We start from the raw sequence: 19311 nt of genomic DNA, 5'->3' as shown, positions 1-19311 counted from the left end.
TCCTACACTAGTATCACCATTTAACTTCTGTTAGATATATATTTATCTGTTGGATTAGTTCTCTAGTCATAGCCTTTGATTCAGAATTCTCCAGGGAATTCTGTGTTTCATTTTCAGGCAAATTTGAGAATAATTTTAAGTTGCAAAAATGTGGGCATTTAGATTGTGATTATCTTAGCTTTATTGATTAATTTAGGGATGATTAACATTTACAGTGTTAAATCTCTTAGTCAAAACATCTTCATGACTAAAGTGAAAAAACATCTTCATGACTAAAGTGAATAAACATCTTCATGACATATTCATTTTAAATGTTTTTCTTAATATTTTAAAACATGGTTTTCTTACATAGTTTTATTTCACTTATTGGTTATTACTATGAATATTACTTTTTCATTCTGTTTTCTGACTACTGTTTGGGAAAGCAGAAAAATCTGACTTAGTAAAAGGATTATTTTGATGTTTTGGATAGCAGGGGATATACGAAGAAGATCCACATGACTGCTGTAATGACTATGCTTTCATAAAAATTTTTTTTAAGAAATTAAAAAAAATTAATGACTAAAAAGAAAGCTCTTGAAATATTTTATTATTTTTATCTTTGCAGACTTTGCCTAAGATTCTAAGCCATATTGCCCCAGCATTTTGCATGAGCAGCTGTAGCTTCGTAGTGGAAAAATCTAAAGAATCTACAGCTCGTGTTGTAGTTTGGAGAGAGATAGGAGTACAAAGAAGCTATACCATGGAGAGTACTTTGTGTGGCTGTGACCAGGGAAAATACAAGGTAAAACATCTCAGGATCTCTAGCCATAGAAATATTTCAAGACTGTCCTTTCATATATACTCTAGTAGTTTTCAAATATATATTAAATGATATGTTTGTTACACTGAGTTATATATAATTCACAATAATGGAATTGAATCATATGCAGTCTTAAGAACAGTCTCTCTCTTTTAATTCTCTGAACTAATAGGTTGCTTTGGGTTCTTAGGAAGTTTTAGTTGAGTCTATTTATAGTAATAATTTTTAAGAAAGTACACTGTATAGTACACATTTAAATAGTGATTAGTGATTATGATTTATAATGAACTCTGAAGGTAGTACATTACTGATAAAAAGTTCTATCATTTAAATTTATTGAATGTAAGTATATTTTTATACATTTAGAAATAGACACATTAGCCTAGAAATAGACACATTTATTTATAAAGTTTTTTTTTATATTTAGATTTTGTGCATGTGTGACTTATAAATGCATGAAGTGTTTGTTAGTTGTTCAGTTGTGTTCGACTCTTTGCTACCCCATGGACTATAGCCAGCCAGGCTCCTCTGTCCATGAAATTCTCCAGGCAGTAATAATGGAGTGGGTTGCCATTCTCTTCTCCAGGGGATCTTCCCAATCCAGGGATCGGACCTGGGTCTCCTACATTGCAGGCAGATTCTTTATCATCTGAGCCACCAGAGAACCCCTTTCAATTATATCCCTTCACTAATTTTTTTTTTCTTTACTAAGACTCTTCTTTGCTGCCATAGGCTTTTATTGGAAGAGAGTTCAGACTTTACTTTTGAAATTTAAGAGTAAATTTAAGAGTAACTTCCTTGGTGGCTCAGAGGGTAAAGATACACCTGTAGTGCAGGAGACTCAGGTTTGGTCCCTGGGTCAGGAAGATCCCCTGGAGAAGGGAATGGCAACCTACTCCAGTATTTGTGCCTGGAGAATTCCATGGAATGAGGAGCTTGGCGGGCTACAGTCCATGAGGTCACACAGAGTCGGACACGACTGAGTGACTAACACACACAACAAATGTTAGGTGACATTGAATTTTTTAAAGATTGAGCACGTCATAGGAAATAAATAGACCTTAGGTAAAACAACTGTTACGCTGTTTGGTTGTGTCTTTTTTTTTGATGTGGTACAAGAGGACAGTGAATCTCATGGTGATTTTCACATATCTCACATAAAAGCAATTATAGCTTTAGGTTTAGAAGGAGTTTAAAAATCTTCCAGGTGGTTAGTATTAAACATGTTATATATTAAATATTTAATGTTATATATAAAGTATTAAATATATATTTAGTATATATTAAATATTATGGTTGGTGCCAGAATCTTTAAGTGGAGAGCTTTGTGACTTTTCCATTCTGTAACAAACCAGAAACAACAAAAAAAAAAGGGTATAAATTTTACAACTGATGTTCAAACTTTGGGGCTCTGGATGGGTAGAACTTGGTGAAATTCTAGTACTTTGTGGAGAGTGACTTTTCCCTAATGACTTTAGGTTGACCTCAGAATACTATTCTTTCAGAATGTGCTATCTTTTCAAATCTCTCCAAATACTGTAAAGTGGTGACTTCTAGACTCCCAGAGTCATGGTTGTGGTGAGAGAGGAGCTTGAGTACTGCAGCCCGCAAATTGTGCCTCATGGTTATTGCTTTAGTGGACTGTATGTGTGTGGGATGGGAAAAGCTTGACAGTCACTTTTTGTAAATGACCATAGGAAAAAAAAATCTGGTACTTTGTGATTTAGGGAAACAGACTGTAAATTACTTTCTCTTAAAGAGATACTTTATGTAGTCAGATTGGAAAAGGAAACTGAAAGCATCAGTATCTGTGAAACTAGTCTCTGGGGGTAGGGAGAGAGGATGTCAGGGAGGCTGAAACTTAAATGCCCCTTGAAATCATCTATGGCATAATAACAGCAGTATTTGCTTATTAGATTTGTATTCTACTTACAGACTTTCATTGGGTTATTTTAAATGTTCCGCTTTTGCTTTGATAAATGTATTTGGTCATTGAAAAAACCACATAAAATATCTAAAATGTATTTTGAAACATAAAATGTTAGATGAGTTTTATAAAAATTATTAATTTTAACTTTTAAAAATAAAATGGTTACATAATAAATAGTTGACTTCCCAGGTGGCTCAGTGGTAAGAATCTGCCTGCCAATGTAGGAGACACAGGAGACATGAGTTCGATTCCTAGGTCAGGAAGATCCCCTAGAGAAGGAAATTGCAACACTCCAGTATTCTTGCATGAAAAAAAATCGCATGAACAGAGGAGCCTGGTGGGCTGCAGTCCATGGGGTTGCAAAGAGTCTGATATGACTGAGTGACTGGGCATGCAATGAATAGTCATTTCTCTTTTATATGATTTATATTGATATACTTTATGTGATTTACACTGGTAGAGTTACATTGATTTAATAAAACTCTTAAAGAGAGAAGTATGTCTTACTACTAAAAATAAGTTTTTATGTATGAAATTCAATCCTTTTATCATAACACATACTTCTTTTAAACTTTTTTAGCTAGCAAACTTTTTAAAGAGCAACTTTAGGTTCACAGAAAAATTGAGTGTAAAATGCAGAATTCCTATATATCCCCACCCTCCCCTCCCACCACATAATGTATACTTTTCAAACTTGTTAATGTTAGCTAATAAGTTGTGTGAGTCTGATAATATTTTAAGAAACAAATCTTTTCACCCTCAAGAATTTTCTTGTATTTCTGAATTTTAGGTTTCAAATATTCTTTATTTTCGATGAGCTAACTCAGGAATAGGCATAGCCTTTCTAAACCTCTTAGATTAAGAAGGCAAATGCATTTTCTAATAAAGTTAGTTAGGTTACATTTCCTAGAGTATTTGGAGGTGGCCAGACTATTTAAACAATCAGTCAGTCATTATTTTAAAGGCATGTGCTTCATAGAGTAAATAACAGTTTTTATGATTTATCTCTTCAGTTGCTGTATGGTTTTAGATGGTCATTGAAAGTCAAGTTCACTCTTAATGTACACCTGCAGCCTTTGTTGGTATAAGGATTTTATTTACTTTAGAGTTTCATTTTTATCTGAAAAGTAAATGATAAATAGTATCTTGATTTACAGTAGTTAATTTTTATCCCTTATGTGGTAATGTTTAACTTTTGCTGAACCTTATATTGTTTATTGGGAAACTATTAGTTTAAAAAGTGTTGTGGTAAAATTTTATTTTTGTTTTATTAGATCAAATTTGAAATGGGCATTCTTAACTGACATGAAACATAAGAGTTTACTTCTGCCTCATTGGCTTAGATTTGATTCTTTTTTTTTTTTTTAACATAGTCACCTTTCTTTTGTTTGTTTTTTACTCACTGGTTTCTATTTATCATGTAGAAAAAGTATGTATAAACTAATATTCAAGTAAACAGATTGGAGCCTTGATTGTAACACTATTTCGATGTCAGCATCTGAGTAGTAGATTACAAGTACTAGCAAGATCTTGTAAAAATATACTTTTACATATGAGCTCCAAGAATAACTTACCTTCAACATAGTTATCTGCTTTTTCCCCCCTTCTCAGTGTGTTGGTGAAAATATTTTGCACAAAGTAAATGAGAATAGACATTTCAGAAATTCTTATTTTAAGATGGTTTCTTTTTTGACTTAAAATAATCTTATATTGTTAAGACACTGTGCTTATGAGTTATAGGTTCATACAAAGTAACAGGCTTTTATTTTATTAATATAGCTTCAAATTCCTTTTATGTAATTTTAATGAGATATAGTCAGAGGATAGCAAATGTCCTAGTTACATGTTTATTATTGCTTTACTTCTAGGGTTTACAGATTGGCACTCGAGAATTGGAAGAGATGGGAGCAAAATTTTGTGTTGGTCTATTGCGTTTGAAAAGACTAACATCCCCATTGGAATATAATCTACCTTCCAGCTTGCTTGACTTTGAGAATGACTTGATTGAATCAAGCTGCAAAGTAACTAGGTAAGACACACTTGTGTTATTCTTTTGTTATATGGTAGTATGCTGTTAGACTTCATAGTTAAGTAAGAGGAAAGGCACAGAGATTTTGACAGTCAAGCATTTTTATAATTTATATAAATAAGTTTGCACATCTAATGTATGTTCCAAAATGTGATAATATTCTTGATTCTTTTAACATTGGTATTTGAATAAAATTTTAAATAACCTTTATATTTGAAATGCTATTTTAGTACTCTTAATGATTTACTTTTAACTCAAAAGTAAGCATATATCAGATAATATATAAATTAAGAATGCTTGGAGCCAAAATTCATACTTCAAAAGAAATTTTATTTTGTTGATAATCTATACACATCAAATAGCTTTCCAATATCTTCTGGTAACATCTGCTAGAAACAGCTAATTTAGTATCACTCTGAAAATTTAACTACATGTGACAAGTATTTTTCTAAGTAGGTAATCTTTTGCTCCTAAAATTCAATGTATGTAAATTTAGATCAGATACAGGCTCAGACATAATTTGATGTCATATTTCTTAATCATAATACTAGAGTTTAGCATTTTATAGTTTGATACATATAGTTAGAAATAGTCCCATTTTATAGAATCTTCATGATTTTTGTTGGTAGACATTGACATCAGATTTGTTAATTTATTGCCAGGCTCTGTTGTATGTATCAACTTAGCAGTTTTAAGTGTAGTAAAACATTAATTAGAACTCTATTTTTATATAATGTTATAACTGAGATAGTGATTACCTGCATTCTCTACACTTCAAAACACTTGGTAAACAATAATGGAAATAATTACAAATATATTTATTTATTCAATAAACATGCATAAAGTTGTTCTCATTGATGTTTAGAAGCTTCCTTTTCATTTATTTTACGTACTTTTGATTCTGTTCCTAATGTTTCATTGTTGGTGTTACCTCTTTATGGAGGTAAAATTCACAAATAAAATTGTAAGATATTTAAAGTATATAATGTGATGATTTGGTATATATATGTATACACTGTGAAAGGATTTCCCCATTCAGTTATTAACATGTCCATACATCACATCACACATTTACTTTTGTGTATGTGTGTTGGGAAATATTTTTCAGTTCTGCTCTCATAGCAAATTTCAATTACACAATGCAGCATTATCTAGTATAGTCACCATGTTATTCATTACTTCCTCAGACCTTATTTATCTCAACAACTGAAAGTTTGTATTATTTTTACCTCCCCCTATTGCCTCCTCTGCCTGCCTCCTACCCATTGGCAACCACTTTGCCACTCTGTTTCTATGAGTTGTTTCAATTTTTTTTTTTTTTTCACATTTCACATGTGAATGACACCAAGCAGTATTTCTCTTTGTTTGGCTTATTTCACTTAGTGTAATGCCCTCCAGTTTCATCCATGTTGTAGCAAATGAAAAGATTTCCTTTTTTTAAAGGCTGAATAATATTCCATTATATCAGTTCAGTTCAGTTGCTCAGTCATGTCCAAGTCTTTGAGACCTAATGGACTGCAGCATGCCAGGCTTCGCTGTCCATGACCAGCTCCCAGAGCTTGCTCAAACTCACGTCCATTGAGTCGGTGATGCCAACCAACCATCTCATCCTCTGTTGTCCCCTTCTCCTCCTGACTTCAGTCTTTTCCAGCATCAGGGAGTCAGTTCTTTACATCAGGTAGCCAAGTATTGGATCTTCAGCTTCAGCATCAGTCCTTCCAGTGAATATTCAGGACTGATTTCCTTTAGGATGGACAAGTCCAAGGGACTGTCAAGAGTCTTCTCCAACACCACAGTTTGAAAGCAACAATTCTTCGGTGGTCAGCTTTCTTTATGGTCCAACTCTCATATCCATACATGACTACTGGTAAAACCATAGCTTTGATTAGACAGACCTTTGTTGGCAAAGTATTATCTCTGCTTTTTAATATGCTGCCTAGGTTTGTCATAGCTTTTCATAATATCTATCTGCATTTTCCTTATTCATTCATCTGTCGATGGTCAGATAGTTTTCATACTTTGACTATATGAATAATACTGCTTTGAACATAAGAGTACAGTGTCTTAATGGTTTTTAGTGTACAGATCTTCCACTTTATTGGCTAATTTATTGCTAACTTGTTTTTGATGCTATAGTAAGTGAAATTGTTTTCTTGATTTCTGTTCCTGATGTTTCATTGTTAGTGTATAGAAATGCAGCTGGTGGTATTTTTATGGATGCTATATGATGTCTTGTCTATTGCAAATAGAGAAAATTTACTTTTTCCTTTCTTATTTGGGTGACTTTTATTTCTTTTCTTGTCTAATTGCTTAAGCCAGTACTATGGTGAGAGTGGGCATCCTTTCTTTGTTCCTTATCTTAGAAGAAAAGCTTTTAGTATTTCATGGTTAGCTGTGGGCTTGTTGTATTAACTTTTATTATGCAAGAGTGCATTTTCTCTTTACCTGGTATGTTGAGAGTTGAATGAATGGATGATGAATTTTGTCAAATGCTTTTCTGCATCTGTTGAGATGATTATATGATTTTTAGCCTTTGTTTTGTTAATGTGGTAAATCACATTAATTAATTTGCATATGTTGAACAAGAGTGCAAGGTGATCAAGGATGCAAGGTGATCAAGATTTATATATGAGTCTTTTAATGTATTGTTGAATTTGATTTCCTAATACATTTTATTGAGGACTTTCGCTTCTAAGTTCATCAGGGATATTAACCTATAGTTTTTTTTTTTTTTTAAGTTCTTTCTCTGACTTTGATATTTAGGATAATGCTAACCTTATACAATGAATTTGGAATTGTTCCCTCCTCTTTTAATTTGGGAAGAGTTTGAAAATAATTGCTATTATTTATTCCTTAAATGGTTGGTAGAATTCATTGAAACCATCTGCTCCTGGGATTTTCTTTCTTGGGAGGCTTTTGAGTATTGATGCAGTCTCTTCACTCATAATTGCTCTGTTCAGATTTTCTATTTATTTCTTCATGATTCAGTCTTGGTAGGTTGTATCTTTCTAGGAATTTTTTCCATTTGTTCTTGGTTGTGCAATTTGTTGGTGTATAATTGTTCATAGTAATCTCTTATGAGTCTCTGTATTTTTTTATGTATCTTTTGTGATGTCTCTTTCATTTATAATTACTCCATTTTTTTTTAGGAAGTCTTAACAGTTCATTCTTTTCTAAAAAAAATTAATTCTAGATTTCATGGATCTTTTTATCTTTTTAGTCTCCATTTTATTTATGTCTGTCTGATTTTTGTTATTTTCTACCTTCTGCTAACTCTAGGCTTATTTATTCTTATTTTTCTAGTTCCTTGAGATGTAAAATTGGGTTGTTTATTTGAGATTTCTTTTTTCTTCATGTAGACCTTTATTGTTATAAACTTCCCTCTTAGAAATGATGTTGCTGCATGTTGTCAGTTTGGGTATGTTGTATTTCCATTTTTACTTCTCACAAGATATTTTTTTATTTCTCTTTTACTCATTGGTTGTTCAGGAACATGTGTAATCTCCACATATTTGTGAGTTTTCCAGTTTTCCTAATTGATTTCTACTTTTCTTTTCTGACAACACCATACAACTTGTCGGATCTTATTTCCAAAACCAGCAATTGAACCCAGGCCCTCAGCATTGAGAGTGCAGAGTCCTAACCACTGGACTGCCAGGGAATTCCCAATTGATTTTGAATTTTGTATTGTTGTGGTTGGGCTTAATATGATTTTGGTTTTCTTAACTTAATTAAGACTTGTTTGTCGGCTAAGATATGATTTACCCTGCATAATGTTCCATATGTGCCTGAGAAGAATATGCTTTTTTTTAATCTGTTGGAAATTATGTGCTATATATCTTGTCAGGTCTGTCTGACTTAATATGTAGTAGAATTCCATATATATAACTTGGGGGAAATGGACAAATTCTTAGAAAAGTATAACCTTCCAAAACTGAACCAGGAAGAAATAGAAAATTTGAACAGACCAATCACAAGCACAGAAATAAAAACTGTAATAAAAAAATCTTCCAACCCATAAAAGCCCAGGACCAGAGGGCTTCACAGGTGAATTCTACCAAAAATTTATAGAAGAGCTACCACCTATACTACTTAAACTCTTCAAAAAAATTTGCAGAGGAAGGAATACTCCCCAAATCATTCTACAAGGCCACCACCATCACCCTTCTACCAAAACTAGACAAAGATGCCACAAAAAAAGAAAACTACAGGCCAATATCAATGATGAACATAGATATAAAAATCCTCAACAAAATCCTAGCAGACAGACTCCAACACCATATTAAAAAGATTATATATTGTTATCAAGTGTGCTTTATTCCAGGGATGCAAGGATTCTTTAATATCTTCAAATCAATCAGTATGATACACCAAATTAACAAATTGAAAGATAAAAGCTCACAATGGATTAAAGACCTAACTGTAAGAACAGAAACTATAAAACTCTCAGAGGAAAACGTAGGCAGAACACTCTCTGACATAAATCACAGCAAGATCCGCTATGACCTACCTCCTAGAGTAATGGAAATAAAAACAAAAATAAACAAATTGGACCTAATTAAATTTAAAAGCCTTTGTACAATGAAGGAAACTATAAGCAAGGTGAAAAGACAGCCTTCAGAATGGGAGAAAATAATAACAAATGAAACAACTGACAAATTAATCTCCAAAATATATAAGCAGCTCATGCAGCTCAATACCAGAAAAATGAACAACCCAATCAAAAAGTGGGCCAAAGAACTAAACAGACATTTCTTCAAAGAGACATACAGATAACTAATAAACACATGAAAAAATGCTTAACAGCACTCACTATTAGAGAAATGCAAATCAAAACCACAATGAGGTATCATTTCACACAGGTCAGAATGGCTATATCCAAAAGTCTACAAGCAATAAATGCTGGAGAGGGTGTGGAGAAAAGGGAACCCTCTTACACTGTTGGTGGGAATGCAAACTAGTACAGCCACTGTGGAGAACAGTGTGTAGGAAACCAGAATTGAAAGAGACATATGTCCCAGTGTTCATTGCAGCAGTATTTACAATAGCTAGCAGCAGCAGGGCATGGAAACAACCTAGATGTTCATCAGCAGATGAATGGATAAAGAAGTTGTGGTACATATACACAATGGAATATCACTCAGCTATAAAAAGGAACACATTTGAGTCAGTTCTAATGAGATGGATGAACCTAGAGCCTACTATACAGAGTGAAGCAAGTCAGAAAGAGAAGGACAGCTACTGCATATTAACACATATATATGGGATTTAGAAAGACGGTACTGATGATTCTACATGCAGGCAGCAAAGGAGACACAGATGTAAAAAACAAACTTTTGGACTCAGTGGGAGAAGGTGAGGGTGGGATCATTTGAGAGAGTAGCACTGAAGCATGTATATTGCCATATGTAAAATAGATGACGGTGGAAGTTTGATGTGTGAAGCAGGGTACCCAAAGCCAGTGCTCTGAGATAGGGTGGAGAAGGGGGATTAGCTTGGGGGGGCACATGTATACCTGTGGCCAATTCATGTTGATGTATGGCAAACAACCACCACAATATTATAATTATCCTCCAATTAAAATATAAATTAATTAAAAATAAAAATCAACAGTGTAAGATCACACACACACACAAAATTCTTAATTGCAATGAATTAAGGGGAGATTAGAGGGAAAGAAACTCTCAAAAAAAAAAGACTCAGGAGAATGATTTTTTTTTAATAATCTTCCCTTTTATTTATTTATTTATTTTTAATATTTTGTTTTTATAATTATCATACAATAAGGTTGACCTTTTCCTTTGTTGCTGTTGTACAGTTTTATGTGTTATACATGTACAGATTCATATAAAGCTCTCACAATGAGAACACAGATTTTCACCATCCAAAACAGGAGAATGATTTTTTAAAAATTGATAAACTTTGCCCAGGCTTTTAAGTCCAGCATTGTGGGAGCCCAGTAGAACTTATTTAGAGGAGGCTTTTACTTACTCTTCTCACTTTTCCCCCTTTCTGCCTTTTGACTCTTAAGTGAATAGCGTCTCTGATAAAACATCTTTGAAAAGTCAGCTTCCTTCTATTTGGATTAGGGATGGCCTAAGCAAGGAGATCTAAAGGTCTGATTGCTCTTATAAAGCCTTTTTACCAATTCTATTTTCAGTTTCCCCTGATAACCATTATCTTCAATTCCTGAACTTTTCTAGTGCTTTGTAATACAAATTGGCACTTTTTTCCTTGGCCTCCCCTTCTGTAGATGCTCAGCAAAGTGGAGCAAGTTAGAACTCAAGCCTCCTGTTTTCATCCATCTTCTTCCATTTTCCAACATTTTGTTGATATCTCATCTTTGCTATTATCTCTTCAGTTTTCTTTTTTTTATGTATTTATCCTTTTTAAAAAGTTATTTTTTTCTGTCATCCTAGTGGCTTTTGAGATCCACTATGTTTATCATAAGTTATACAACTTTTTTTTCAGTGAAACGAAAAGAAATTATAATTTAATTATATTTTATATTGTTAGGGCATTTGTTGGAAATTACCACACACAAATCACTTTAATTTTACCCAATTGCATTTGCTGTATAATAAAAATTCCATTTCATACAACACTAAGTCTGCCTTATATCTTTCCTAGGGGGTGTATTTCTTTTAGGTCAAAGCTGGAGATGTAGGTGAAAGTCATTTAAGAACTTAAACCTTGTTGGGCTGCACCCTACAGGCCTGCAATTCTTATAGTTGCCCAGCAGTAAGACCAAATAAAGCACCCAGAGATAACTACAGAGATCAGTGGTTTTCTTTGATAGTGAGTTCTAACATGCCTGATGTAAGGTCCTGGAGAGCAGACAGTGGGTAGGACAAGGAGCAGTTTTTGCTATGGTGGTGGGGGTGGGTGTTACCAGTTTTACAGGGAATTGGTGTCAGGTTGTCTCGTCAGTTACTAGGGAAACCAGAGAGGGAGGGCCTGTTCCTCATCACCACTTTGATAAACTATTAATAGTGGGTGGAGCCATTCTTAAGCCTCAACATTCAGAAAACTAAGATCATGGCATCTCGTCCCATCACTTCATGGCAAATAGATGGGGAAACAGTGGAAACAGTGACAGACTTTATTTTTGGGGGGCTCCAAAATCACTGCAGATGGTGACTGCAGCCATGAAATTAAAAGAAGCTTACTCCTTGGAAGAAGAGTTGTGACTAACCTAGACGGCATATTAAGAAGCAGAGACATTACTTTGCCAACAAAGGTCCATCTAGTCAAAGCTATGGTTTTTCCTATGGTCATGTATGGATGTGAGAGTTGGAGTATAAAGAAAGCTGAGCACCGAAGAATTGATGCTTTTGAACTGTGGTCTTGGAGAAGACTCTTGAGAGTCCCTTGGACTGCAAGGAGATCCAGCCAGTCCATCCTAAAGGAAATCAGTCCTGAATATTCATTGGAAGGGCTGATGCTGAAGCTGAAACTCCAATACTTTGGCCACCTGATGCAAAGAGCTGACTCATTAGAAAAGACCCTAATGCTGGGAAGGATTGAAGGCTGGAGGAGAAGGGGATGACAGATGAGATGGTTGGATGGCATCACTGTCTCAATGGACATGAGTTTGAGTGAACTCTGGGAGTTGGTGATGGACAAGAGAGGCCTGGCATGCTTCAGTCCATGGGGTCACAAAGAGTCAGACATGACTGAGCAACTAAACTGAGCTGGAGCCATTCTGATCCAAAAAGTAGAATAGTCACTAGCCAGGAGTGGAGGGATGGGAAGTGGGGCAAGTTATTGATTAGGCTTTATGATTAAGAGGGAAGGTTAATCATGTGAAGAGGCTGTGGGTGAGGCAAGGACTCCTTGAGCAGGGATGTACACAGAGCAGGAGTAAAGCCATCTTGAGTGGCCCAGCCATACACAGCCACATAGTGTTTTTGAACTTAGCAAAAATTTTTTAATTTGGCTGCACTGGGTCTTAGTTGCAGCACTTGGGATTTTCATTGCCATTTGTGGGCTGTTACAGCATGCAGGCCGTAGCTTCCTAACCAGGGATCACACCTTGGCTGCTTGCATTGGGAGTGTAGTGTCTTAAATCTTTGGACCACCAGGGCAGTCCCCAGCAAAAGTGTTTTTATCTGTTAGCTGAACTATTAAACAGTATTTTTCAATTCAGTTCAGTTCAGTCGCTCAGTCGTGTGTGACTCTTTGCGACCCCATGAATTGCAGCACGCCAGGCCTCCCTGTCCCATGACCAACTCCCGGAGTTCACTCAAACTCACGTCCATCGAGTCAGTGATGCCATCCAGCCATCTCATCCTCTGTCGTCCCCTTCTCCTCCTGCCCCCAATCCCTCCCAGCATCAGAGTCTTTTCCAATGAGTCAACTCTTCACATGAGGTGGCCAAAGTACTGGAGTTTCAGCTTTAGCATCATTCCTTCCATAGAAATCCCAGGGCTGATCTCCTTCAGAATGGACTGGTTGGATCTCCTTGCAGTCCAGGGGACTCTCAAGAGTCTTCTCCAACACCACAGTTCAAACACATCAATTCTTCGGCGCTCAGCCTTCTTCACAGTCCAACTCTCACATCCATACATGACCACAGGAAAAACCATAGCCTTGACTAGACGGACCTTTGTTGGCAAAGTAGTGTCTCTGCTTTTGAATATGCTATCTAGGTTGCTCATAACTTAACAGTATGAAACAGTATTTTTAGTGACCCTTTTTTAAAGGATTTGAGAACTAGTAAAACAGTGAATGGGCTTCCCTTGTAGCTCCATTGGTAAAGAATCTGCCTGCAGTGCAAGAGACCAGGGTTCGATCCCTAGGTTGGGAAGATCCCCTGCAGAAGGAAATGGCAACCCACTCCAGTATCTTTGCCTGGAAAATCTCATGTACAGAGGAGCCTGGAGGGCTGCAGTCCATGGGGTCGCAAAGAGTTGGGCACGACTGAGCGACTAACACTTAACACTTACTTATTTAAAACAGTTAATAATATTTCTCATTAGGATTTGTGATGGTGACTAAATTTCAGGATAATAAGTGTATGATTTTAAGTTTAAGTATGTTTTAAAACATTATGAGAAAGTAAAGTTGAAAAATACCAAACTCTACACAGTGTTTTATTGTAATTAAAAATACAGCCATGTTTAAAATGAAGCCTATTTACTATCTTATAATCAATTAGTGTTTGGATTTTTTATAATTGAGATGAAATTCACGTAGGATAAAATATACCATTTTAAAATGAACAGTTTAATGGCATTTAGTATGTTCACAATATTTCCAATCACCTCTGTCTAATACCATTTTTTTTTAAATCATCTGCCCAGAGGAGACCCTCATACCATTAAGCAGCATTTCCAGTGGGGTATGGGTTTGATATCTGGTCGAGGAGCTAAGATTCCACATGCCTCATCACCAAAAAACAAAACATAAAACAGAAGCAATGTTGTAACAAATTTAATAAAGACTTTTTTAAAAAAAAAAAAACAGTACACATCAAAAAAAAAAAACAAACAAGAAAAAGAATAAAATTATTCTTCTTACATAGGTGTCTATTTGAAACTTCAAAATAAGGCTGTTAGAATAAAGGAAGAGCACATATTCATTTGAAGAGGATTCAGTCTCTCCTCTGACAGGCTATAGTGTAGGGCAGATTTCCCCAATCTAGTGAGGAACTGAGCTGATTTGATGTAGGTTTGTAAAACTTATGAAGCGTGTAATTCTTCATTTGTCCCTGTCCCCTTTATAAGTGTCCCCTTGCAGAGGTCACAGTTGTAGGCCCAGGGTTTCTCACAAGACTGCCCCAAATTCTGTTATTTTCTGTTGTATTTGTTTTGCTGCTTTCTGCTTTGCTTTTCAGCTTCTTGCTCTGTGTATTTTAAGAATTTGTCAAATGCCACTAAAGAAAAACCGTTGGGTGTCACATCTCTGTAACTCCTTTCTTCCAGGAAACTTGGCAGCCTGGAACTCCAGCTTTTGCCTCCATTCTTTTGACATTGCTGAAAGCTTTGATGACTACTCTACCTCTTGGCTGTGGCTCTTGCTGGGCTTTGATTTCCTCTGGACTTTGCCCCATGCACCTTTTCTCTTGGTTGATTTTGCTTTGTATATCTTCAGTGTAATAAGTAATAGCTTTGAATATAACTCTGTGCTAAATCTTGTAAATCTTCCTAGCAAATCACTAAACCTACAACCAAGATCATTCTGCCCAGCAAGGATCTCATTCAGATTCAACAGAGAAATCAAAAGCTTTACAGACAAGCAAAAGTTAAGAGAATTCAGCACCCTCCAAACCAGCTTTACAAGTACTAAGGAAACTTCTCTGGGCAGGAAACACAGGAGAAAGAAAAGACCTGCAAAGACAAACCCAAAACAATAAAGTAAATGGTAATAGGATCATAATATCAGTAATTACTTTAAATGTAAATGAATTAAATGTTCCAAACAAAAGACACAGACTGGCTGATTGGATACAAAAGCAAGATCCATACATATGCTATGTACAGGAGACCCACTTCAGACCTAGGCAAACAATACAGACTGAAGGTGAGGAGCTAGAAAAAAATATTCCATGCAAATGGTTATCCAAAGAAAGCTGGAGTAGCAGTACTCATCCCAGATAACATAGACTTTAGAATAAAGACTGTTATGTAGGAAGAACAGTAATTGTTGATCAAGGAATCAATCCAAGAAGAAGATATAACAGTTATAAACATATCTGCACCCAACAAAGGAGCACCTCAATAAACAAGGCAAATGCTAACAGCTATAAAAGGGGAAGTCAACAGTAACACAAATAATAGTGGGGGACTATAACACTTAAGTCACACCAATGGACAGATCATCCAAACAGAAAATTAATAAGGAAACATAAGCCTTAAATAACACATTAGATCAGATGGACCTAATTGATATCATCAGGATATTCCATTCAGAAGCAGCAAAATAGATGTTTTTCCTCTAGAGCACATAAAACATTCTTAAGGAAAGATTACATCTTGGGTCACAAATCAAGCTTTGGTAAATTTAAGAAAATTTAAATCATATCAAGCATTTTTTTTAAAACAATGCTATGAAATTAGATGTCAATTACAGGGAGAAAACTGTAAAAAAAAGAAAAATGCATGGAGGCTAAACAATACGCTTCTAAATAACCACGAGGTCACTGAAGGAAGTCAAAGAGGAAATGAAAAAACATCTAGAAACAGATGACAACAAAAACACAACCCAAAGCCTATGGGATTCAGCAAAAGCAGTACTAAGTGAGAAGTTTAAAATAATACAAGCCTACCTCAAGAAACAAGAAAATCCTCAAATAATCAGCCTAACCTTATACCTAAAGCAGCTAGAAAAAGAACAAAAAACACACAAAATTAGTAGAAGGAAATAAATCCTAAAGGTCAGCAGAAATAAGTGAAAAAGAAATGAAGAAAACAGTAGCAAAGATCAATAAAACTAAAAGCTGGTTCTTTGAGAAGATGAACAAACTTGACAAACCATTAGCCAGATTCATCAGGGAAAAAAGAGAATACTCAAGTCAATAACATTAGAAATGAAAAAGAAGTTACAACTGATACCACAGAAATACAAAACATCATAAGAGACTACTACAGGCAACTATATGCCAATAAAATGGACAGCCTGAAAGAAATGGACCGATTCTTAGAAAAGTACAACCTTCCAAGACTGAACCAGGAAAACATATATGAACAGACTAATCACAAGCACTGAAGACAAAATATGAACAGGCCAATCACAAGCTCTGAAATAAAAACTGTGATGAAAAATCTTCCAGCAAACAAAAGCCCAGGGCCAGAGAAGCACTAACACCTATCTGCTCAAACTCTTCAAAAAAATTGCAGAGAGAGAAAAACACCCTGAAAATTTGAAGCACCATGGTCAAAATAGAATGAATCATAGGTTTTTGAAAGTAAAAGAATAATTGTCGTTTTAAAGGCAAATAATTAATTCAACTTTTTTTCCTGAAATCCTAACAGAGTTATGATATTTTAGTTGTGTAACAATGAAATTGTTCTTATGAACATTAGATGTGTTGTAAAGTCTTATACAATCCTCCAAACCACTCAGCCTGATTTATCAGTACTACTGTGTCATGGTGCAAGCTCTGAACGTTTAAGAGGAAGTTTACTATACAAGAGCAAGTTGATTTTGCAGTATATTTTTCTCTTTCCTTTAATGAGCAATATTAAAACAATTCTAGGAAAAATGATACTCTCATCAGATGAGGTTTGCCTTCTCATAAAATTAGAACCATATAATCCATTAACTTGTCTTTTCTGTTTAAACTTCAGATATTTGAACTGAATTTAGTATTCAGTTGCAGGAATTCTTTCATTTTCGGTGCCTAATAACATCAGCTTCTCTGCTCATTTGAAAATATTATTGTTCCCTTTTTATTATCTGATTTTATAGCTTTTAATTGCATCAGCAATAGAAAATTCTTTTTTGGAAGTAGGTAGGTTATAAACAAACATAGATCTATATGAAATTTAGGTCATTTTGGTCACAAAGGGGGGATATTGAGACATTTCTGTAATGTTTCTTTGATTGTGTGTGTGTGTGTGTGTGTGTGTGTGTGTGTGTGTGTGTGTGTGTGTAAAGTCTCCCAAATGGGGAGAAATCAGAATATGTGATTTTTTTTGAAGAGGAAAGACTATGTTACCTAGTGGAAGGATTGCCTTAATCCCAAACAGCCTACCTAATGAAATATTTAGAAGCACTTAGCGCTTTTAAGCAAATATCTTCTGTGTCCCAAGGGAAAGTAATTAATCTGGGTATGGAATGTTCCCTTGTTTTTATTTTTATTCTTGACCAGTGGAGTCTGAGAGGATGGGTATATGGGCTGTTCTTATGGCAAATGATTATAGACTTAGAATAAGTGGTTTCAGGGTATTACTGGAGGAACCAATTAGATACCACAGTTTCTTATAAAGCTTCTTGAAATTATCTTTACTTGATTTATAGTGATCAAAATAAACTCCTAAGCCTACAAATTGATGAAATCCTTCCATGAAGTAACCCACTGAGAGAGTCCTTTTTTTTTTTTAGCTATCTATTGTAGGATATATATTGATACTCTTGTCAGATAATTAAAAGTTAGCATTTCGCCCTATATTATCAATGCAATTATTTTCAGCTATTACAAATGTCTTAATTTGTTCATTTGGATAACATTTTAAAAATAAACCCAAATTACTGCTTGCATTATACTGAAATCAAAGTTAGTCCAGTATAGTAAAATAATCTTGTTTTAAAGCCTTGTAACCTAACTAAGTCTTGTGTGTTCTGTATGCTTTGGCTACAGCCCCACCACTTATGTTTTGGATGAAGATGAACCTCGATTCCTTGAAGAAGTTGATTACAGTGCAGAAAGTAATGATGACTTAGATATTGAACTGGCTGAAAACACAGGAGACTATGAACCTTCTGCCCAAGAAGAAGTACTTTCTGACTCTGAATCAAGAACATACCTATCTTGAACCCTTTGCCATCACTTATTAATTGCAAAGAAGAAATGAAATATCTTGGTTTTTGTTACATAGGAAGTTTGAGAGAAATGACTTTATAGAAAGCTGACTCAGAAAGATGGAAAGCATCTTGGACCTGTTTGGTTTCAAGACAATAAATATGTTATTAATTCCTGATAAAATTGGCACTTGTTTTATTTTAGATTTTCAATGCACTTTACATAGCATTGAAGTATCAAATATTGGATTTACTTTTTAAAAAAAACCCTGAGTGTCACTGCATGAGTTTTTAATCTTAGGATTATATATCCTGCATCAAATGGATAATTTTGAAGTGCGTGAGAATATAAAGTCTAAATTCCAGAGTTGTTGAGAATCCTGTTACTGAAAACTAATATATATGTACATGGATTCCTGTAGATGTGTTTGTGTAAGGATGGGTAGATACTGAAGATAAGACTGTTCTTCACAATCATGTTAACTGTTGAGTTGTGACTGAAATCATCCTGAGTTTGCCTTGAAACCATTACATTCTACATTTACCAAATTAAATAAAAACTATATTAAATGTTGCATTCATTTTGTCATCCTTTTTAACCAGCTCAGATTATTTGGTCTATGGAATCTTCAGGGAAATATTACAATAATCTGACATCTGAATACATTGATAAAAATTTGTGAAAAAAATGCTTATAGCATTGTTTATATAGTAGAGGCATACCTATCGTAAACATATATTTGAACAGCTGTTTTCTCTAAAATTGTGTCTCATGGATGCACCTAAAGTCTGCTGCTGCAGACTATTAAAAATCTTTAAAAATGTACTGAGGGTATGAGCCAGTGTTAAATGTACATGAAGCTTATGCTGCATCTCCTGAACTGTGCAGTTATTAAGTGTACTGACGTGAATTCATTTAGGGCATGCTGACACTGTAACTGAGTCCTAGAAAAGGCAGTGAATTTCAGCTTTTTCTTATAGTGACATCTTCCCAAGTCTAAGCTGTCCTGCTGCAGGAATGACTTTGTCCTTATTTATGAAGCAAAATAAAACAAGTCCAATGACATTGGATAAATGTTCTAAGAA

At 34.8% G+C, this 19311-nt stretch overlaps 1 protein-coding gene across 1 annotated transcript in view; it reads left to right on the top strand.

Annotated features, from left to right (window-relative positions):
• AGTPBP1 (ATP/GTP binding carboxypeptidase 1) overlaps positions 1-18239 on the top strand; it is a 158578-nt gene extending 140339 nt beyond the window's left edge. Inside the window, exons 23-25 of the mRNA XM_052644987.1 lie at positions 608-784; positions 4601-4761; positions 18065-18239. Coding sequence (XP_052500947.1) covers positions 608-784; positions 4601-4761; positions 18065-18239 — 513 coding nt within the window. The remainder of the gene's footprint in view (positions 1-607; positions 785-4600; positions 4762-18064) is intronic.
• Positions 18240-19311: the final 1072 nt, after the last annotated feature.

Source organism: Budorcas taxicolor, chromosome 8 (genome assembly GCF_023091745.1).
Source record: "Budorcas taxicolor isolate Tak-1 chromosome 8, Takin1.1, whole genome shotgun sequence".
In the NCBI taxonomy this organism is placed as follows: domain Eukaryota; kingdom Metazoa; phylum Chordata; class Mammalia; order Artiodactyla; family Bovidae; genus Budorcas; species Budorcas taxicolor.
This window is presented reverse-complemented; position numbering and strand designations above follow the sequence as displayed.